This window comes from Pseudonaja textilis, chromosome 18, assembly GCF_049901715.1.
Source record: "Pseudonaja textilis isolate UNSWEBS1 chromosome 18, rPseTex1.2, whole genome shotgun sequence".
In the NCBI taxonomy this organism is placed as follows: domain Eukaryota; kingdom Metazoa; phylum Chordata; class Lepidosauria; order Squamata; family Elapidae; genus Pseudonaja; species Pseudonaja textilis.
In genome coordinates, this window is record NC_142007.1 from 1,634,205 (window position 1) to 1,654,235 (window position 20,031).

Below are 20,031 nucleotides of genomic sequence, written 5' to 3' on the forward strand. Positions count from 1 at the left end.
TGAGAAAACCGGACACTCCGTACGGGAGATTTCGTAGAATTGGGGGACCCTCCCATACCCCGTGAGAATTTTGCTTTCCGCCCAAACTGGAAAAGTTGTTTGATCCTTGTAAAAAGTTTTCCAAGGGTTTGAGAAACTCCACCGAGCTGATTGAAGATATTTTGCGGCTTCTCGAGCGTGGCACGATTTGCATGGCACTTTTTTTTTTTTTTTAATCGTGTCCCGATTTTCAGACACTGTGGTTTTCTTGCCAACTTTTTTTGCCGTTGCCTCCTTCCTAGGCATGAGAAAGAGTGGCTGGCTCAAGGTCAACCAGCTGGCTTTTATTCCCAAGGTGAGATTAGAACCGTTTCTAGCCTGATGCCATCGCCACGACATGAGACTGGTTCTCTCATGTAGCTGTTAAAAACCTCCCAATCCCAGCAGGACGGAAGTTAGTCACCAGTTTGTAAAACGAGGCAAATTTCTCACTTTGCAACAGAAATTTGGCACTCGATTGTGTCAAGGACGATCTGTGCTGTTTCCCCCCCCCCATAGTGGACAAGTCTTGGGCCGCCGATCGTTTGAAGGCCGAATTTGTGCCTGTCCGGGACGAGACCGGAAAGCCGATGAGGATCACTTCCGAGAACAGCAAGCTCTGAACGAAAACGCTGCGAAGAACGGAAACCCTAATAAGAGGAGTGAGTTTTGGGATTGGGGGTCCCGATCCTTGTAGGCTGGTTAGGGAGATGGGAAATGGAGTCCCATCATGGGAGAGAAGGCATCAGCTTAGGGTTAAAGGGGGGAATCCTTCCAGGATATTGTCTTGTCCAACATGTAGTAATGGATTCCCGCCCTGTATTAGCGGGTTGGACTAGATGACCTCCGATTCCCCTTCCGTTCTCCGTTTCTAAGGTTTAGTTTAGATTCTTCCCCTGGGCATGGGTTGGACTCGATGATCTCCAAGTTCCCTTCCCTTCTAGGATTCCAAGCTTTTATTTGGATTCCTGGCCCTCAGGAAGGGGGTTGGACTAGATGACCTCCGAGGTCCCTTCCCTTCTGTGATGCTATGATTCTTCCCAGCTTTCAAACAGAACCCGCAAAGTATCCCAGCGTTGGGGGCCGGGGTTAAGAAACGGAGGCATGGCGAGGAGGAAACGTATTACGTGCCTGTAAGTAGTAAATTTGCAAAAAAAATCCCCCCCAAAATCCCGATTTTGTGCCTTTAAAAAAAAATAAAATAAAAATCTTGGCAGCCAGCTTCTTACCATTAAAAAACAACAACAACAACACCCTGAAAATTAGAAATATTTGCAGGTTGCGGGACCCAAGTTGGGGACGCCGCAGTTGGTTCCAGATAATTTCATCTCCGGCACTCAGTCTTTCCAACCGTCGGCAGAGGCCGATGGGAGCTGTAGTCCCCAAGGTGGCTTCCTTCAGATCCGAGCGGTTCCCCTCTGCTTCTCCTTCGCTCAGGTTCGAGGTCGGGAAAACTTTGAGATGCTGATGAAGATCAAAGAAAGTTTGGAACTGGTTGAGCTGGTTCCTCAGCAGTTGGTCGATTCTTACCGACAGCAGCAACAGCAGTTTCTGCAGCGACAGTGAGTCCTGCGCAGGCGCACCCGCCCCCCACATCCTTTGTCAGCGCTGTTTCCTCATTGCAACGAAAACTTTGCAATTGACCGGGGAGGAGGGAATCCTGCTGACGCCCCAAATCTCGTGTGTTAATTTATAGGTTCACTTCTCCTAACAGGGGTGGGCAGCCCGGATCTTTGTATCTGGGACTTGGTGTCCGGCTGCTCCTATGAAACGTGTAAACCCTGCATTTCAAGTCTTAGAGGTGGCCGAGAACGGCTTAAAGCACAGCTGGGCACCTTATGGACCCCAGGGCCACCTCGGGGCTCTTTAGTTGTCCCTGTCCAGCCAGCATGAGGTCAATTGGGAAGGAGAAATGAAATGAAATAACTATATAAAATAATAATCGTGTGTGTAGCTCGGGGTTGAAGGTCCTTGTAGACGTTTCAGGGCCCAACTAGGGAACATCATCAATGCTAGAAAAGAGTGGGGTTTGCAAAGAGGAGGAGGAAGAGGGAGAAGGAGGAGGAGGAGAAGAAGAGGAGGAGGAGGAGGAGGAGTACTGTAGGGTCCTTGGTGATCTCTGAGCTTGGTGGTTTTCTTGCAGATGTTTCATAGCCCAACTAGGGAACATCATCAGGGCTAAAAGGGAGAAGGATCTCCACTGGTAGATGTTTCCTAGTTGGATCATGAAACATCTGCAAGGAAACCACCAAGCTCAGAGAGCGCCAAGGATCCCCCAGTCGTTGTCCACTTCCACCTCTCTGCAAACCCTCTCCCTTCTAGTATGGAGGATGTTATCCAGCTGGCTCATGAAACATCTGTTAGAAATTCTGCTTATATATGGCATCAAAGGGCAAAGAGTACAATAACCATGTGCTTTACTCCTCAGCTATTTTAACTGTAACAGGAAACTCTTACTTAGAACAAAAGAGCATAGAGTATTAATATCATATATCCAAATTTGTAAACACTGCCATCTGCTGGCTGAATACTACTGTAGTTGTTGCGTACAAAGACATTCCAACAATCTGCAAGAAAAAAAAAACACACACACACACACAAGCTCTGAGAGCACCAAGGACCCCACAGTCCTCCTCCTTCCCTCCCTCTCTCTGCAAGCCCCCCTGCCTTTTAGCACTGATGATGTCGCCTAGTTGGGTCATGAAAGGTCTGCAAGAAAACCACCAAGCTCAGAGAGCGCCAAGGACTCCTGAAATAAAATAAAAATAGGCCACAGGGGCCAGGAGAACCTTCAGCTGACCGGCGCCCTCATGTGGCCTGCTTGGGAAAATCAAGTGCCCATATCTCTCCACATTGGTTTTTGAGGAGGATGGGCACAGCTCCTCTCCCACCTGCGGGGAGGGCACCACCTTGGCCCGGCTGGAAGGAAGGGTGCCCCCCCCCCGGCATGTCTTGGACTCACTCTCGGCTCCCTTCACCCCCAGGACGCACCTCCATTCTCCATCGTCCTATGGCCCGGTCTTGTCCCCCGTGAACAAGCTTCATCCAGGAGGTATCAACAAGCTACCATCGGTGAACCAGCTGGTCGGGCAGCCTCTTCAGCAGGGGCCTGGCACGGGACCAAACCTTGGGCCTATGGGTAAGACTCTGCCCCCCACCCCTTCAAAGGTATCCCCATAACTGATTTCACACCTGCCCCGCTGATGGTTTCAGGGAACACAGGGTTGGTTGAACGCCAACCAGTTCAGGCCGTTGTGAGGTTGTGGTCCTACCCATCACTTCTACAAGTACAGGTAGTCCTTGACTTGCAACGGTTCATTTGTTGGCCGCTTGAAGTTACTGAAACGGCTGTCAGCATTCTCCAATGAAGGATTTTCACGGGCGGAAGATCCGGTAGCCTAGGCTACAATCTTTTTAAGATAAGAGCGGAATGTACTTCTGGTTTTCAACTGCTGCCATGCTCCTTCCGATCCCCGCTCCCCCTGGTTTATGGCAACTCAAAAACAGACATAGGAAAGTTTTAGGACATCATAATTGCAAGGAAAATGGGATCTGTAAACTCCCCGGGCGTTGTTTCTTTTCCGCACCTCAGGCCCGACAATGCTCAACAATCACACCATGCAGTCCAACGGAGAGTTGAACGGGGTGCACTCCTCCCAGCCGATGGTCTCCAGCTCTCACTGCACTCCCCCGCCACCCTACAATCCAGACCCCAGCCTTGTCAGGTATGGGTGCCGCGGGTGGTGGTGAGGGGGGGGGCAGCCCCTCTTGTCTGTTTTAAACTTCTACTGATCCAGGGCTGGGACCCCAACGAGGTTCTAGGTGTGGTGACCTTGATGACTTGCGGACTTCAGTTCCCATAATCCTCCAGCCAGCCATGCCAGGGTTGGTCTAGGGCAGAGGTGGGCAACTATAGCCCCTTTATGACTTGTGGACTTCAACTCCCAAAATTCCTGAGCTAGCATGGCTTGCTCAGGAATTCTGGGAGTTGAAGTCCATAATTCATAAAAGGGCCATAGTTGCCCACCCCTGGTCTAGGGTCTCCTACGTGAGCAGGGGGTTGGACTAGATGGCCTCCAAGGTCCCTTCCGACTCTTGTTATTCCCCATCTTCAATCCTGTCTGGACCAAGCTGGTTTTGGGCTGAGGGCTGCACGCAATTCCGGGGGTCTCTTAACGCGGCAACTTTGAAGACTCGTGGACTTCAACTCCCAGAATCCCCGCAGCTGGTTGCCACGGAAAACTCTGCTCCGGCCAAGGCTCTTTTTGTAACCCAATTCTCCGAAATTTGGGCAGAGGGCACCGTCTTCCCCCCCTTGTTGGGGAGGATGGGTTTTGTAGTGCTTGCCCAACACTGCATCGCAACCCCCTTCCAAAAAGATTGGGATAGGGCCTTGGGATTTCATCTAAATAATTCTTTTTTTTTCTCTCTCTCTCTCTCCTTTATTTCCCTTTGCAGTTTTCTAACCGGATTAGGCTGCCCGAACTGCATTGACTATTTTACTTCTCAAGGTTTACAGACCCTTTATCACCTGCAGAATTTGACCTTGGAGGTAAATACACCTGTTTGGAAAGATCTCCTCCTTCGGGAGACCTAACCAGGGGCGGGATTCAACGTCGTTGACTCCTGGGTCCGCGGGCGTGGCTTGGTGGGCGTGGCAGGGGAAGGATATACTGCCAAATCCCCCCTTCCCTCCCCACCCCGCTGACCTGCTTTCCAGCTCCCTTCTCCTGGGCAGGACAACCCAAGGAGTCCCAGCCGATCAGCTGGGACTCGATGGGAGGCAGAGAAGAGATGTGGGGTTGGCGGGGGGGGGCAGTCAGGGGTTGGATTGGCCGGTTCTCCGAACGACTCAAGATTTCAGCTACCGGTGGTTCTCCAGAACCGGTCAGAACCGGCTGAGCACCCACCTCTGGACCCAACCCATTTATTTCCTTCCCCCTTCGCTCCATCTGAGGCCTCCATCCCTCCCCATCCGAGGACTGGCCCGTTTTGCAAAAAAAAAAAAACCCACCTAAATTCATATCCGGTGGCAAAGATGGATACAGGCTGCCTTCTCCTGCCCTGCACTCGCTCCCCCGAAAGAGAAAGCAGCTGTCATGGTCAGCGGGCTGGCGATTGTTTGGCAGATTGCTGGGTGGGGGGGGGGGGTGTTGTTTTCTTTTTATTGCAAATATTCCTGAACAGAATATTTGCAGATCTGGGTTGAACCGTGGGGTCCTTGGTGCTCTCGGAGCTTGTGGGTTTTCTTGAAGACGTTTCATGACCAAACTAGAGAACATCGTCAGTGCTAGAAGGGAGTGGGGGTTGTGGATAGGAGGGGGAGGGGGAGAAGGAGAGGAGAAGGGAAGAGGGGGGAGGAGAGGGAGAGGAGGAGGAGAGGAGGAGGAGAAGGTCTGTGGAGTCCTTGGTGCTGTCTGAGGTTAGTGGTTTCTTTGAAGACATTTCATTACCCAACTAAGTAACATCATCAGTGTTAGCAACGAGTGAGGTTTGCAGAGAGAAGGAGGAAAAGGAGGAGGAGGAGGAGGATTATGGGTCTCTTGGTGTTCTCTGAACTTGGTGGTTTTCTTGAAGACATTTCATTGCCCAACTAAGCAACGTCCTCAGTACGTCATCAGTCATGACGCGACCTGGTTGGGTCTCGAAACGCTGGCAAGAAAACCACCCAGAGTTGATCCGTGCCTTCCGTCTCTCGGTAGGATCTTGCGGCTCTGAAGATCCCGGAGCAGTACCGCATGATCATCTGGAGGGGCCTCCAGGATTTGAAGCAGAGCCACGATTACGGTGGCCAGCCGCTCCTCCGTTCCAGCAGTAGCAACGCCGCCACCATCTCCATCGGGACTTCCGGAGAGCTGCAACGGCAGCGCGTGATGGAAGCCGTGCATTTCCGCGTTCGCCACACCATCACCATCCCAAACCGGAGCGGGTCCGATGAATGGGCAGACTTTGGCTTCGACCTGCCAGATTGCAAATCCCGCAAACAGTCCATCAAGGAGGAATTCCTCGAGGGGGAAATCAATTGAAAGGATCTCAGGTTGTGGGACGGGGGCGGAGGGAGGGAGGGATCTGGGGCAAGCCAGCTGGGCCTGCGGACACCGTAGATTTTGCCGCCAGACTGAAGCCGCCCCCTCCAAAACAAAAGAAAAAGTATTTCGGAGAGGTTGTGGCGATGGGACCTCCGCGCCGTCCAACTTTGGTACGTTTGTCGACATTGCCGTGGGCCAAAGGGCAACCGCCACCAGAAGGAAAGAGACGGCGTTACATCAGCAGACTCGAGAAATCAACAAAAAACGTGCATTTCAACTTTCGTACGTTTGGTCCGACGTTGTTCGCACACAAAAAAATGCAAACCAACCAGAACGGAAGAGACGCGTCCGATCAGCAGAATCGGGGAAATCGATGAACATTTGAATTTCCTGAACAATCTGGGGGTCGATTTGGCGTCCGCAAGGAGAGAGAGGATGGGCTGGTTTCGTTCCTGAACAATCCTCATTTTTTCCTCCAACGACGGCCGTCCTTTCTTCTGAAAAATGGCTTCGTTGCTTCTCAATTCCACCCCTCTCGTTTGGTTGAAAAGAAATCTAGAAACGAGGGGTCCCACCAAGCCCCCCCCCAATCCCTTCCCTTAACGGACTGCCAAAAAGTGTTTGTTTTTCTACAGTGCTACGTAGACTGAAAACAACAGCAAAAGAAAAAAAAATGTTTATAACTCGGTCAACAAACCGAAGTGACGTTTGTATTAGTTAGGTTCATCCTTTGCTCCGTTGGAGCAGACATACGCTGTACATAACTGTATTTAACCACTGTTGTAAGGTTTATGTAAGCTATTTTAAGATGGGTGTGGTTTTGTCCACCACCAAGGTTTGACCATTTGGGGCGTCTATTCCGGGGAATCTCCTAACTTGGCAACTTTCAGATTTGTGGACTTCAACGCCCAGAATTCCCCAGTCAGCAGCAAATGGGGCAATTCTGGGACTTGAAGTCTTATAAAACTTGGCAACTTGTGAACTTCAACTCCCAGAATTCCCCAGCCACCATCAAATAGCAGGCTAAGGAATTCTGGGAGTTGAAGTCCACAAAACGTGGCAACTTAAGGCTTTCTGGGAGTTGAAGTCCACAAAACTTGGCAACTTGTGGACTTCAATTCCCAGAACTCCCTAGCCAGCAGCAAATGGCTGGCTGGGGGATTCTGGGAGTTGAAGTCCACAAGTCTTAAAGTTGCTAAGTTTGGAGAGAAAGACTTATTTGTACAGTCAAAGGGATAAAAATTTCACGGATGAATTCGGCTTGGGGAATCCGCTCCTAAACTGACCGTCCAATCTCCATAAGGAACAGACATTTTAAAATTATATGTGCTTTGCCATGAACTCCAAAGTCACATTTCCTATGTTGCAGAAGTAATTTATGCTCGTGTGACAGGGTTGCGATTCAGAAAATGGGTGTCATTTACGGATGCAAAGTTTTCCCGTTTGGTCACAATCTGCTGCCTAGGAGATTCGTTTCATTCTGCTTAATGATAAAATTAGGAGAAATATTCAGGGGTCATTGGGGGTTGGGGGTCACCAACAGCCCCCCCAAGATAAGCAATCTATACAGAACACCTACATGACAACTTAACATACGTACATTTTTCAATCTCCGTCCCAAACATGCAGCAAATTCCTGGGGAATTTTAAGGTGGGGGGAGAAATAGCTAAGATTAAAAAGAAGAAGAAAATAATTGGCTTTCCTGCCTAAAATCTTTTAGCGTAAGAAAGTGTAAAAGAAAAAAAAGCCCTCACACTTGCTAGTCCCAAGAGTAAATTCAACGGATCGTAAATATTTTAGAGAAGGTTGTGTTCATTTTTGAAGACTGTCCTCTGATCCCAACCACAGTTCTCACAGCTTTCAAGTGGAAGCTTTGAGGTCCCAATTTTAACAGCGCTCCAATTTTTATTTATTTTTTGCAGGAGGGAAAGAAAAAAAAAAATCAAGATTTTTCCAGCCAAATCCAGGATTGAGTTGACTATTCAAAAGCATTCCTTTTAATATTTTTTTTAATGCAACACACCTCTCTCAGCCAAACAAGAGATTCACAGGGCTTGGTTTATTTGCTCGCACAAGTGGTGTTACGCTGTGTTGCTGCTGCTGCTGCTGTGTGTGTGTGTGTGTGTGTGTGTGTGTGTGTGTGTGTACTGAAACAGCTGGCTGTTTCGCAAGCAAACACATTTCCAGGTCATTTCAAATTCCCCATTTCTCTTAGCAGGATGAGGGGTAAAAAACTTCCTCCTTGTCTAACTAATTCCCCGAGCCAACTGAGAGAGGTATCCTCAAACTGTGCTTTGTGAGCCCAGATCCCGAGATCGAATCACGCCGGCCAAGTGGAAATCCAGTTGAAGCACTTTACTTTTTTTTTAAAAAAAAAAGGAAGGAAAAGAAATATATATAACTTTTCCATCTCTTATATTGTGGGAGTAAGATAAATGCCTTTTCTGACCCGCCTTTTCCCTGGCAGCAGTATTAACTATCGAAGATTTCTAGGTAAGCCAAGATTGGCAGCAAAAAATAAAATAAAATAAAAAATGTCCAGGAAGAAGCCATGAAGCTATTATCACTGGCTTGTTTGCTTGAAGGGGAACGATGGTTGATTCTGGGATTTTGTGTTGGTTTTTTTAATTTGCTTGAGGAGGCAAAATAGGGGAAGAGATGGAGAACGATCTTGTCATCTCAAAGTCTTTGCTTCAGTGATAGGGCAGTGATAGATTTAAAAAAAAAACTGATTTATTATCCCCACAATTTAAATCTCCACAACTTAAAACCTGGAAATAAGGAGAACATTTCCTGACGGTGGGAGCGATCAAACCATGGAATAGAAGTTGCCTTCGGAAGTTGTGGGAGATTCATCATTGGAGGCTTTCAAGAAGAGGCTGGACTCCCATCTGTTAGGAATAGTGTAGGGTCTCCCGCTTAGCAGGGGGTTGGACTAGATGACCTACAAGGTCCCTTCCAACTCTGTTAATCTGTATCTCTTAAACTGTGGCCTTAAGTGACCATAAAGGGCCAAGCAGAAGCTTCTGGGATACTGGACATATCTAAACAATCCACACGTGTGCCAGATGGATATTTTCTCCCATGCGGGCCTGAGGGGAAAAAAAAGCGACTTATGGCCGTTTTTCACACTTACGACGGTTGTAGCATCCCCGTGGTTCACGCGATCCGAACTCCGGCGCTTGGCAATTGACTCGTGTTTATGACGGTTGCAGGTCCCCGAGGTTTACGTAATCCTCTTTTTGCGACCTTCCATGGGGAACCAGATTCACTTAGCAACCACGGCAGAATAGGAAAAATCAGGCGAAAGTCGTTTAACAACCCCTCTCACTTAGTGGCAGAAAGGTCGGCCTCCATTGTGGTCGTACCCCGAGGACTACTACCTGTACCACAAATAATGCAGCGAAGAGTTTAAAGGTTGTTTAGAATTCGTGGCTTTTGGGGAGTCCGGCTCAGGACACACAGCAAATATATCCGCCTCTTTCTGAGGTGATCATTCAGACAGCGATCGTGGCTTCAGTTTTGGGGGAATCTGACTGGGAGCCCAAGAAACAGACAGAAATGGACTTTCCCCCCCCCTTGAATGGTTAAATATGTTTGCTTTGTTGTAATGATCTTTTTGAGGAACCAAAAAAATTAATAATAATTCTTATTTTTGTAAGGTGTTTTTTTTCTCTTCCTTTTGGTAATACAATAAATGTATTTCAAATGTTGTTTTCCCTTCTACAGGGAGGGGAAAAAGAATCACTTTTGTAGAAATGCATATTTTTTTCCCCACATTCCTAAGTAAATATTTCTGTCGGTAGCCAAAATATTAACCCTGCTTAACACTGATTATTCTAAGTGTCTTAAAGCAGTATTTCTCCACCTTAGCAACTTTTAAAATGGGTCGACTTCCAGAATTCCCCAGCCATTATGTCTCGACTTCAATTCCCAGAATTCCCCAGCCATTATATCTGGACAATTCCCAGAATTCCCTAGCAAGTATATCTGGAATTAAAACTCCCAGAATTCCCTAACCAGTTGAACTCCATACATCTTAAAGCAACTAAAGTTGAGAAAGAAACACCGTTTTCAACCACAGCCCAGAATGACCACTGGGAACAGCCCAGAGAATTCAAGGGGAGGTAAGCTGATCCAGAAAGAAATCTATTAGAAACATTTATTTTATTTTTAACTTTAAACCTACCAGGCCTAAGGAGCGTTCTGAGCAATTACTTCATCCAGACAATTTTTTTTTTTTTTAAAAGGGGGTATCAAAATTCCAAGCACATCCTGAGGAGCTAGCTTTCTCCATGCAGGAGAATTTAATGACATCTCCCTTGGAAAAAGATTCAAACTCGAAAACCAACGCAGAATAAAAGTAAAAAAAACAAACCACCACTCACCAAAAAGGAAGGAGACGTTGGTCCAATGGCCATCACATTTTAATCACAGTCTTCATCAAATTTTGCTGTTCAGAGGTGGGGGTGGGGTGGTCAAGTGGTACCCAAAGACCTTCATCATCCTTTGCTCAGCCTCTGATTGATGACCCAACAACTACAGTTCCCATCCTGCTGGAAAAACCTCCCCTTAGTTCCAAAGCTTGGTTAACTGAACATTAGCAAAAATCCAATGGCAACCCCTCCTGCCGGGAGCCGATGATTAACGAATGAACGAAAGACAAATTAAAAAGAAGGGACTTCCAAAACGATTCCTCGCACCCGGGCCTGTTGCAAAGCCTCTCCTTTGTTCGGATGCCTTGAGAATCTTCCCAGGTAACCCTCCAAGACCAGGTGGGATTCCTTGCAAGGCTTCAGACAATATTTGGGTTTTCGGGATGGATCGGCAAATACTCACTTTTGGGGTTCTGATATTTTTATTGACTCAGTTTCCTAGGTACGACGGATCCAGAAGGCTTGGCTAGGAATCTGCAGAGGGCCTCCTGCAAGCAAAATTATATTATTATTATTATTATTATTATTATTATTATTATTATCGTCATCATTATTATTATTAATACCTAAGATGCTGGCAGCAACCCGTATCAACCATCAGAGACAGTTTGTGATACATTTTTAAATGTTCAGTGGCTGAGTTTCATGTTCAATGAATAAAAGAGGCAATAAATAATAATAATAATAATAATAATAATAATAATAATAATAATAATAATAATACTCAGTCAATACCTAGGACGCTGGTATCAACCACCAGCGCCAATCAATGATATCTGTGGTATTTTTAAATGTTCAGTCAACTGAGTTTCATGTTCAATGAATAAAAGAGGCAATAAATAATAATAATAATAATAGTAATAATAGTAATATTACTCAATCAATACTTAGGATGCTGGTATCAACCACCAGCGCCAATCAATGATATCTGTGGTATTTTTAAATGTTCAATCGACTGAGCAATACTTAGGATGCTGGTATCAACCACCAGCGCCAATCAATGATATCTGTGGTATTTTTAAATGTTCAATCGACTGAGTTTCATGTTCAATGAATCGCTGGTATCAACCACCAGCGCCAATCAATGATATCTGTGGTATTTTTAAATGTTCAATCGACTGAGTTTCATGTTTAATGAATAAAAAGAGATGATAATCATAATGGTAACAACAACAATAATAAATCTGACCCCAGTCAGTTTCCACACTCAGAGCAAGGGGAATCAAATGGTGTTTGCCACCTCAGCCTGCTTGGATCAAGAACTGTCTCTCTCTCTCTCTCTCTTTGTGGTACCTATCAGGGGTCCCTCACCGGAAAGCCGCAGGTGCCTTCTTCGTAGCCGTGACCGCTGCAGTTCTCCCCTCCGTGTTCCGGGGAAGGGTTGTTGCACCGCCGCGACCGCCGCACGACCCCCAATCCACAGGAGACGGGACACGGGGTCCACGAGGCCCAGGGAGACCATGCGCCATCCACTAAGGCCAAGGACAAACCGTCGTTTAATCTCCTGAGACCGAGAGGCGGCTCAGAAAAAAGGCTGCAAGACTCCCGCTAGCGACTTTCAGAGCCTTGCCGGTGTGGGACGATGGGGAGTTGCGAATCCCACAATCCCCGGGATGGGGGGGGGGAAGCGTCTTTCCCACTTCCACAACCATCTTTTGGGGGGAGAGGGGTACTGCACAGGTCTGAACAAGTAGAGAGGGGGGTCAGTAAAACACTCAGCAATGGATTACGGGATCATTAAAAGGAGAAGATGATTAGAAGCTCCTTCCCTGTTGAAGGAACTGAGGAGTCTACTCAGGAAGGATCTCTGAAAGGATGAACCCGTGAGTCGCGGGTCGGGAGTCCTCATTAAATACCGGCACAGTGGCTCGAGTGGCACAATCCGAGTTGCTCCTTCTCCCCGGCGCAAGGGAGACCTCCTCTGGAAGCGGGAGGACTGTCACATAACCGGACCCGTTTCTTGATCCCCGAACACGTCTCCAGGCACACCGACCAAGGGGACCACACCGACCAGCCGCCGTCAGCTGAGGCGAGGGTAGACAGAAGCAGAAACAATACTACAGAGGTGGTCTGGGACCAAGTAAAACAGATTTCTTAGTTCTCGACTTGCGACTGAAGTGGAGCCTAACCCGTTCGGAGAGTTTTGTCCCGTTTTGCGACCTTTCTTGTCATAGTTGTTAAGCGAATTCCTGCGGTCGTTAAGTCAGTTGTTCAGTGAAACTGGCTTCCCCCCTCCCTAACTTGGCCGGTCAGAAGGTTGCAAAAAAAGGGGACGTTGCGACCGTCGTAAATACGAGTCGGTGGGCGAGGATCTGAATTTTCGATCGCACGAATGCAAGGATTTTGCAATAGTCGTCAGCGTGAGAAACACGTTCCTTCGTCCCTTTTTTTTCCCTCAGGGCCGTTGCAATTCGACTTATGACCTCACCCTGCTTAAGAAGGGAAATTCCAACCCCCTAACATGGTCGTAAGTTGAGGACTTCCTGTAACACCACCGATTTTTGGCCGAAAGGGGAAGAGCATTGGGACTGGAGCCAGGGGGCTCCCATCTGTAAGGGGAACCATATATAAAAGACTAGCTGGATACTTGTGCTTTGCTAAGAAACTATGTGGTAGGGTTTAGTTTTGGGGAGAAAAATAAGGGGGAAATTGTGTCTCTGCCTACCAGCATCCATCGGTATTCATCTGGCTAGCGTCCTGTCAGTGTGTGAGAGAGTTGAAGAGGAACATATGGGCCAAATTTCAAGTTTGTAGGCTTTACGGTTCTGGAGATTTTGTGATGACGCACGAGCGGCATTCCGCTTTGTGTATATAGATAGATAGATAGATAGATAGATAGATAGATAGATAGATTTTTCAAAAATTTATTCTCCAGACAGCGAAGAATACGGACTTACTGGGGCAAGGCTGCAGGTTGGGGCACCCCTTGAGGTCAGCCGAAGGGCCCAGGCAGCGCATCCCGCTCTCCTCGTGGGTGCACTTGCGGATACGCATCCGATTTTGGATGCCGCAAGTGACGGAGCAGGGCGACCACGGCGACCACGGCGACCAGGTGCTCTTGGCTAGGCGGGAGAGGAAAGAAAAGAAAAAAAACACACACAGGTAGACCTCATCTAACAACAGAAGTCTGGAAAGGGGCCTGTTTCCGGCTTCCGGAGGGCCTCGGGAGCCCAGGGGGGAGGCCATTTTCGCCCTCCCAGAGTCCTGAGGGAAGCCTCGGGACTCTGGGGAAGGCAGAAAACGGCTCTCCCAGAAGTTCCGGAAGGCCGCGCACGCCATGGCCACGGCCATCCAGCAACCGGACAGCCGAACCAGTCGCTGGGACTTTTGAACCCCACCCCTGGGTTTACCTGCACAGCGTGAGCCATCGCCCACGAAGCCGCTCTGGCAGGCGCAGAGGTAGGAGCCCAGGGTGTTCAAACACAACGCGCCTCGGTTGCACTTGTGGGTGCCTCTCGTACATTCGTCGACGTCTTGAGGAAAAAAGAAGGGGGGAAAACCAGAAGTAAAATAAAGCGGCGGAAAACACGGAAGCGGGCCAAAGTCATTGCTTCATAGCAGAAGTACCTGTGAAGGGAGGTCCAACATGGAACCCACAATCATATACAGGTAGTTCTAAGACTACTTACAACCAGGGGTCTCCAACCTTGGCCCCTTTTAAGACTTGTGGGCTTCAACTCCCAGAATTCCCCAGCCAGACTTAGACTTAGACAAACTCACTAAAACCTCATCGGGCAAGTGAGAATCTTCTCCCTACCTACGCAGCGGAGTAGGCCGTCTCCTTCCAAGCCCCGAGGGCAGCGGCAGAAATACGACCCGTAGGTGTTGGTGCAGGTGGCCTCAGCCAGGCAACTCGGGGCTGTTTTCCTTTCACACTCATTGATGTCTTTGGGAGGGGAAAAAAGGAAGAGGAGGAGGAGGAGGAGGAGGAGGAGGAAGATGAAGGAAGAAGGGAGATGAAGGGAGATGAAGGAAGAAAAAAGAAGAAGAGGAAGATAAGGAATAGTGGAAGAGGAGGAGGGGGAGGAAGAGGAATGGAGTAGAGGAGGAGGAATAGAGAAGTAGTGGAAAAAGAGTGAGGAAGAAAGGGAAAAGGGGGAAAGAAAAAGCGGAAAGGAATGGGAGAGAAGGAGAAGTGAAGGAAAAGGTACAAGGAAGGCAGAAAGGAAGAAAGGAAAGGTGATAAGGAGAATGGAAGGAAGGAAGGGAAGGGGAGGGAAGAAGGAAGGAAGGAAGGCGAGAGAGAGAGAGAGAGAGAGAGAGAGAAATAAAAATACACTATTTATTAAAAAAATGGGCAGAATTATAATCGTAAGGGGAGGATAGAAAACAGAATTTGAATACTTCGAACGTGATGTTGATATTGAACACTGATAATATTCTGAACATTAAAAACCTTTTTTAAAGAAAGATAATAATAAGGATCGATAATAATACTACAGCCATACTACCTCCCCATTTATCAATCTGCTGCTTTTGATCTGAGAGGTTACTAATCTGGGATCCTTTGCTGGAGAATCCACAGGCTCTCTGAGTTGTTTATTTTTTTTTTAACGTTGCTAGGGGATTTCCTATCATTTTAAAATCTCCTTTTCGGTTACAAAACCTACTTCGGTAACCGTGGCTCTGAGCAGATTTCCATCCTCGCCAATGCTAACAACCCAGACCCAGAAACACGCAGCTACCAAGAGACAAAGGTCAAAAGTTACCGACACAATGCACACCCCTTCTTTCGAACCCCGGGTGACAACGGCAACGCCTTCCTTCTCCACTTCCCTTGCAGGTTTTGCTGGCGTCTAGAAACAGAGGCGACATGGTTTGTCTGTTCCGGGTTTCCCATGCAGTGTCAAATCAGAATTAACCCAGTCCAATTAAACCGAGATTAGGACGCTGTCCGGGAATTCGAAGAGACAAGAGGGAAAAAAAACCACTACCTTTTTTTATGAAGAAGAGCCTTTCCGCTACCAAAACACGCCCAGGAACCTCCGAATGGAAATCGTAAACCAGGGCTCGGACGTAACCAAAACTGGACTCCCTGCAAGATGGAAAGAAGGGAGAAAAAACACACAGCAAACATTGGCCAATTCTGGAAAAAAGAGAAAAAAGGCTTGCAGAAAATTTCCTGAAAAGGGGCAACATTTTTATCGATCCCAAACAGAAAGCTATTTTTGTTTCCTCTTTTGGATTTGCTTTGCTTCTGTGGAGTCCCTGGTGCTCTCTGAGCTGGGTTGTCTGCTTGCAAACGTTTCATTCCCTGACTAGGTAACCTCATCAGTGCCAGGGAGTGTGGGGTTTGTTCCTGGTTTGTTATATAGTAGGCTGCCCTGCCTCTATTGGTGGAGGTGTTTTCTCCTTACGTAGCCGTAAAGAACTATTACAATCGCTTTAAATGTGATCAGAAAAAAAAAATGATTTTTGCCTGTTGTCGAAGTCTAGAATATTGGTTGTCTCAGTCATTAACGTCCACAGTTTTAAATTCTAACTTCACTTCTGTGGGCCTCACCCCGTATTTCAGAGATCCCCAAGGGGGATGTGTGTGAGGGCACTAACGTATCCATCGTCCCTGTCAGGTTTTAATTTTTGCCCTTTGCTCGCTCGAATTTGTAATTTTCATTTGACGAAGAAATGTAAATAAATCAACGAGAAGATTGTTTTCTGCTCGGTCGTTTGTCTGGGGTTCGTCCCCGCTTATCTCCAATGCATTGCCTGCTGGAAGGGAGGAGCTCTGGTCTTTTTGTTTCCTAGCTTTTCCTTCCTAGCTTTTTACTGCCTCTTTTAAATGGCGCGTAAACGTGGTTTTCTCTCTATGTGTCTGGTGATGGCTCTCCTTCTACAAACAGGAAGGGCTGGATGAACGGCTAACCCGCCTCTTATTTTACCAGCAGACAGCGAGCAAGCCAGCCTACGTTAAACCGCTGATCTCCATCTTTTCCACGTCGTCGGCAATGACCACAGCTTGGTCGTCCCTCAGGGTCAGCGGGCGTGGTTCCTTGATCCACTGAACGAAGCTGGAAGGCGAGAGGTGAAGGTACTCAGGTAAGCGGAGGGCCACTGTATCTCCTTCCAGAAAGGGTCCAACCTCTTTTGGGGGGGTGGGGAGAAGGGAAACAACGAAGAAATCTCTCAATGTTCCATTGCATCAAATTGGAAACGTGTCAGGGAAAAGAAAGGGGCTAATTCCCTTCTGGAAATTAATCAGGTAAGACAAGAAGGCAAAGAGGAAAATCTTATAGATATAATTTTATTCTATGTTCCTATTCTATTCTATTCCATTCCATTCCATTCCTAATTTATTCTATTCTTCATTTATCCTATCCTATCCTATCCTATCCTATCCTATCCTATTCCATTCCATATTCTATTTTATTCTATAGTCTACTCTTTTCTATTCTATTCTACATTCTATTTTCTATTATTTTTTATTTTTCATTTTCTATTTTCTATTCTAAATCCTCCTCCTCCTCCTTCTCTTCCATTCCATTCTTTATACATAAGTTACTCCTCGCCCTACCCTTAGGTACTTTGGAGAATAGTTGGCCCCCTCCTCTCTGTGGCAGCCCTGCAAATATTGGAAGATGCTATCACGTCACCCCCAGTCCTTCTTTTCATTAAACTAGAGTCACATACCCAATTCCAGCAACTGTTCTTTATATGTTTTAGCCTCCAGTCCCCTAATCATCCTGGTTGCTCTTCTCTTTGCACTCTTTCCAGAGTCTCAACATCTTTTTGGTAATGTGGCGACCAAAACTGGATGCCATATTCCAAGGGTGGCCTTACCAAGGCGTTGTAAATTGATTGTCAGGATTCCAGCAATCGCCCTAATTAAATCATGATTCTCAAGCCAAACTTCAAAGGATTTATTAGAGGTGACATACTGGCACTGCCCTGTATGAAGCCAACTCTGGCCTATGTCATTTATAGCCCACGGTGACCCTGTTTCCCCCACTCCTGGGTGTGTCATAAATCAAATTCTCCAATTGAGCCCGTTTACGGGCCGGGTTGTTATCAATCAGGTTCTCCAATTAAACATATTTGCGGGCAAAAGCTCCGGTAGCTTAGCTACACTCTTTTCAAGATAAAGAGTTGGAATGTACTTCCGCTTTCAAACTGCTGCACTGCCCTTCCAGATTTTCTTCCTGCCTCGCCCTTTTTTTTTGGCAACTACTAAAACAGGCATAGGAATGTTTGATGAGTTGACAGGGATAGTAACACTTTATTCTATCCCTCTGTTAATGCAGCCAAGGATTGCATTGGCGTTTTTGGCTGCTGCAGCACACGGCCGGCTCCTATTTAAGTGATCGTCCTCTTCCCGTTACTTCTATTGAACCAGGTATCACCTGTTCTACACCCGCGTGTTGAGTTTTTCCTGCCTAACTGCCAGACGGCGCTTTTCTCACCACGCCCTCCATCTTACCGATCGATTCTCCCTCCAGGGCGAAATAGAACCTCAGTCCAGAAGGGTTTAACATTTGAAAGCGGGTTAAGTCGTACGCTTCAATTCCCAGAGTTTTGGGGGTCAGGGTGCAGAGCTTCACTTCTGCCCAGAAAAGATTGGGGTAAAAATCATCGTCCTGGATCGTGAGGAGGGTCAGGATATGGCTACGGTTGTGCACCGTTATCCTCAGAGTCCTGTTTCCCATGGATCCCAACCGCTGTCGGTAGCTACGAGGAAGAAAAAAAAACCGCTTTGTTTAAAAAAAAAAAAAAGCATACGAAAAACTTACGACCAGAACTGAGCTCAAAATTTACATTGCAAAGGGAGACCTTTGTTAAGTGAGTTTTACGACAACAAGCTGCCATAAGTCAAGGACTACCTGTACCTTGGAAATTTCCTGCCTTCCAATGAATACCCGTAATTTTAGCTGTTCCCAAACAGACGCTCTTCTGTTTAAGCCGGAGAAACCTTCCACGGCGCAACCTCACCTGTGGTACTGCGGGCTCTGTCCGTTGTAAAACTTGTACCAGATCACGCTGGGCGAACGTCGGTGGGCGGAAGACGAGACGGAGACGTGGAAAGTGACGCGCGGCTCTTTCAAGTGGAGGAGGCACACCTGCTCGCCCATCTCGTCACAAACGGAAGCGTCAGAAACGGTGATGTGGAAAGCGGGGGCTGCAAAACGATAAGGAAGGTGAATTTTGGGATTAAAAATACAACCCAGAAATAGTCCCAAGCAGGCTACTTTAAAAAAAATTTAAAAGTACAAATAGATGACAATCCTTTTCTTTCTCTTTTTTTCTATTTCTATTTCTTTTCTTTTTCTTTCTTTTGTTTCTTTCATTTTCTTTCTTTTTTCTTTCTTTCTTTCCTTCTCCATCAAGCCCAGAAATAGTTCCAAGCAGGCTACTTTAAACTTTTTTAAAAAACTACAAATAGATGCCAGTATTTTTTTTTCTTTCTTTCTTTTCCTTTTTCTTTCCTTCTTTTTCTTTCTTTTCTTTTCTTTCCTCTTCTTCTTTTCTCTTTCCTTTTTCCTTCCTTCCTTCTCCATCAAGCCCAGAAATTTTTTTTAAAAGTACAAATAGATGCCAATATTTATTTATTTTCTTTTTCTCTTTCTTTTTTCGTTTTCTTTCTTTCTCTTTCTTTTCATCTTCTCTCTCTCTCTCTCCCTCTCTTGCTTTTTCTTTCTTTCTTTTCCTTCTTTCTCCATCAAGTTCCCTGAATTCTCCTGCCACCATAATTCCCAGCCGTGACTTGGTGGGCTTTGTATCCCAGAGTTCCACCGGGCGTTGAGGAGAATGCTGGGAGTTGAAGTCCCCACACCCTTGGAAGCTGCTGAGGTCACCTAAAAGGACGTGAGTGGGAAGGAGAAAGAGACGAGTGGGACTTGCCTTGGCAAAGATGGATCCCGTCTCCGTCGTAGCCTGGCAAGCAACGGCAATAAAACTCCGAAGAGAGAGCATCCAGTTGACAAATCGCTTTCGGGTGGCACAACATTTTCCGGCGGACACATTCAGGTTTATAAGGATCTAAGGAACAAAAGAGAAAAAAAATAGAGATGGGGGAAAAAAACACTACTACACAGGTAGTCCTCGACCTACAACAGTTCATTTAGTGACCGTAGTTACAACGGCACTGAAAAAAAAAAGCTTCATTTACTGAGTGTTCTGTGTTTATTTAGGATACGTGTTATTCTCTACTCTATTTTCCAAAATGATGTAGGGTCTCCCACTTAAGCGGGGGGTTGGACTAGATGACCTATAAGGTCCCTATAAGGTCCCTTCCAGCTCTGATTATCTGTTATCTGCTTCCCATGAACGAGGGAAGCCAAGCCAAAAACAAGAACGACAGCACCAGAAATTCATGATCACTTGTTTTATTGAGTGATTTTAAGAGTCTTATCCCGCCTTTGTTACTTGATAAGTAACTCAAGACACCCGTATTATTTTGAACCGGCCATTTTGAGGGGAAATAACTCACCATTAATCAGGTTTTTACCCTGCAGGGTGGAGAGGATGATGAAGAGGAGAGGAGAAGGCAGGAGAGCCTTCGGCATTTTGCTCAAGGGAGTCTTCCTTCCCCCCTGTGAACCCCTCATCCTTTGGC

At 46.8% G+C, this 20,031-nt stretch overlaps 2 protein-coding genes across 4 annotated transcripts in view; one reads left to right on the plus strand and one right to left on the minus strand.

Moving 5' to 3' along the window:
* Positions 1-7,741, plus strand: part of TP73 (tumor protein p73) — a 32,560-nt gene extending 24,819 nt beyond the window's left edge. For all 3 annotated transcript variants that reach the window (XM_087914842.1, XM_087914843.1, XM_087914844.1), the window contains 7 exons: positions 538-680; positions 1,063-1,151; positions 1,456-1,580; positions 3,003-3,157; positions 3,611-3,743; positions 4,477-4,570; positions 5,721-7,741. In XM_087914842.1, the coding sequence (XP_087770968.1) occupies positions 538-680; positions 1,063-1,151; positions 1,456-1,580; positions 3,003-3,157; positions 3,611-3,743; positions 4,477-4,570; positions 5,721-6,044 (1,063 nt within the window). In that variant the 3' untranslated portion in view covers positions 6,045-7,741. The remainder of the gene's footprint in view (positions 1-537; positions 681-1,062; positions 1,152-1,455; positions 1,581-3,002; positions 3,158-3,610; positions 3,744-4,476; positions 4,571-5,720) is intronic.
* A 2,717-nt stretch (positions 7,742-10,458) lies between these two features.
* On the minus strand, positions 10,459-20,023 carry LOC113451595 (uncharacterized). Its single transcript, XM_087914849.1, has 14 exons — positions 19,906-20,023; positions 19,317-19,454; positions 18,408-18,594; positions 17,899-18,146; positions 16,391-16,565; positions 15,419-15,519; positions 15,194-15,280; positions 14,242-14,370; positions 13,835-13,957; positions 13,382-13,546; positions 12,341-12,508; positions 11,796-11,956; positions 10,888-10,972; positions 10,459-10,601 (listed from the first exon to the last, which is right to left on the minus strand). The coding sequence occupies exons 1-13, from the start codon at positions 20,021-20,023 to the stop codon at positions 10,907-10,909; spliced, it is 1,866 nt and encodes a 621-aa protein (XP_087770975.1). The 3' UTR covers positions 10,459-10,601; positions 10,888-10,906.
* Positions 20,024-20,031: the final 8 nt, after the last annotated feature.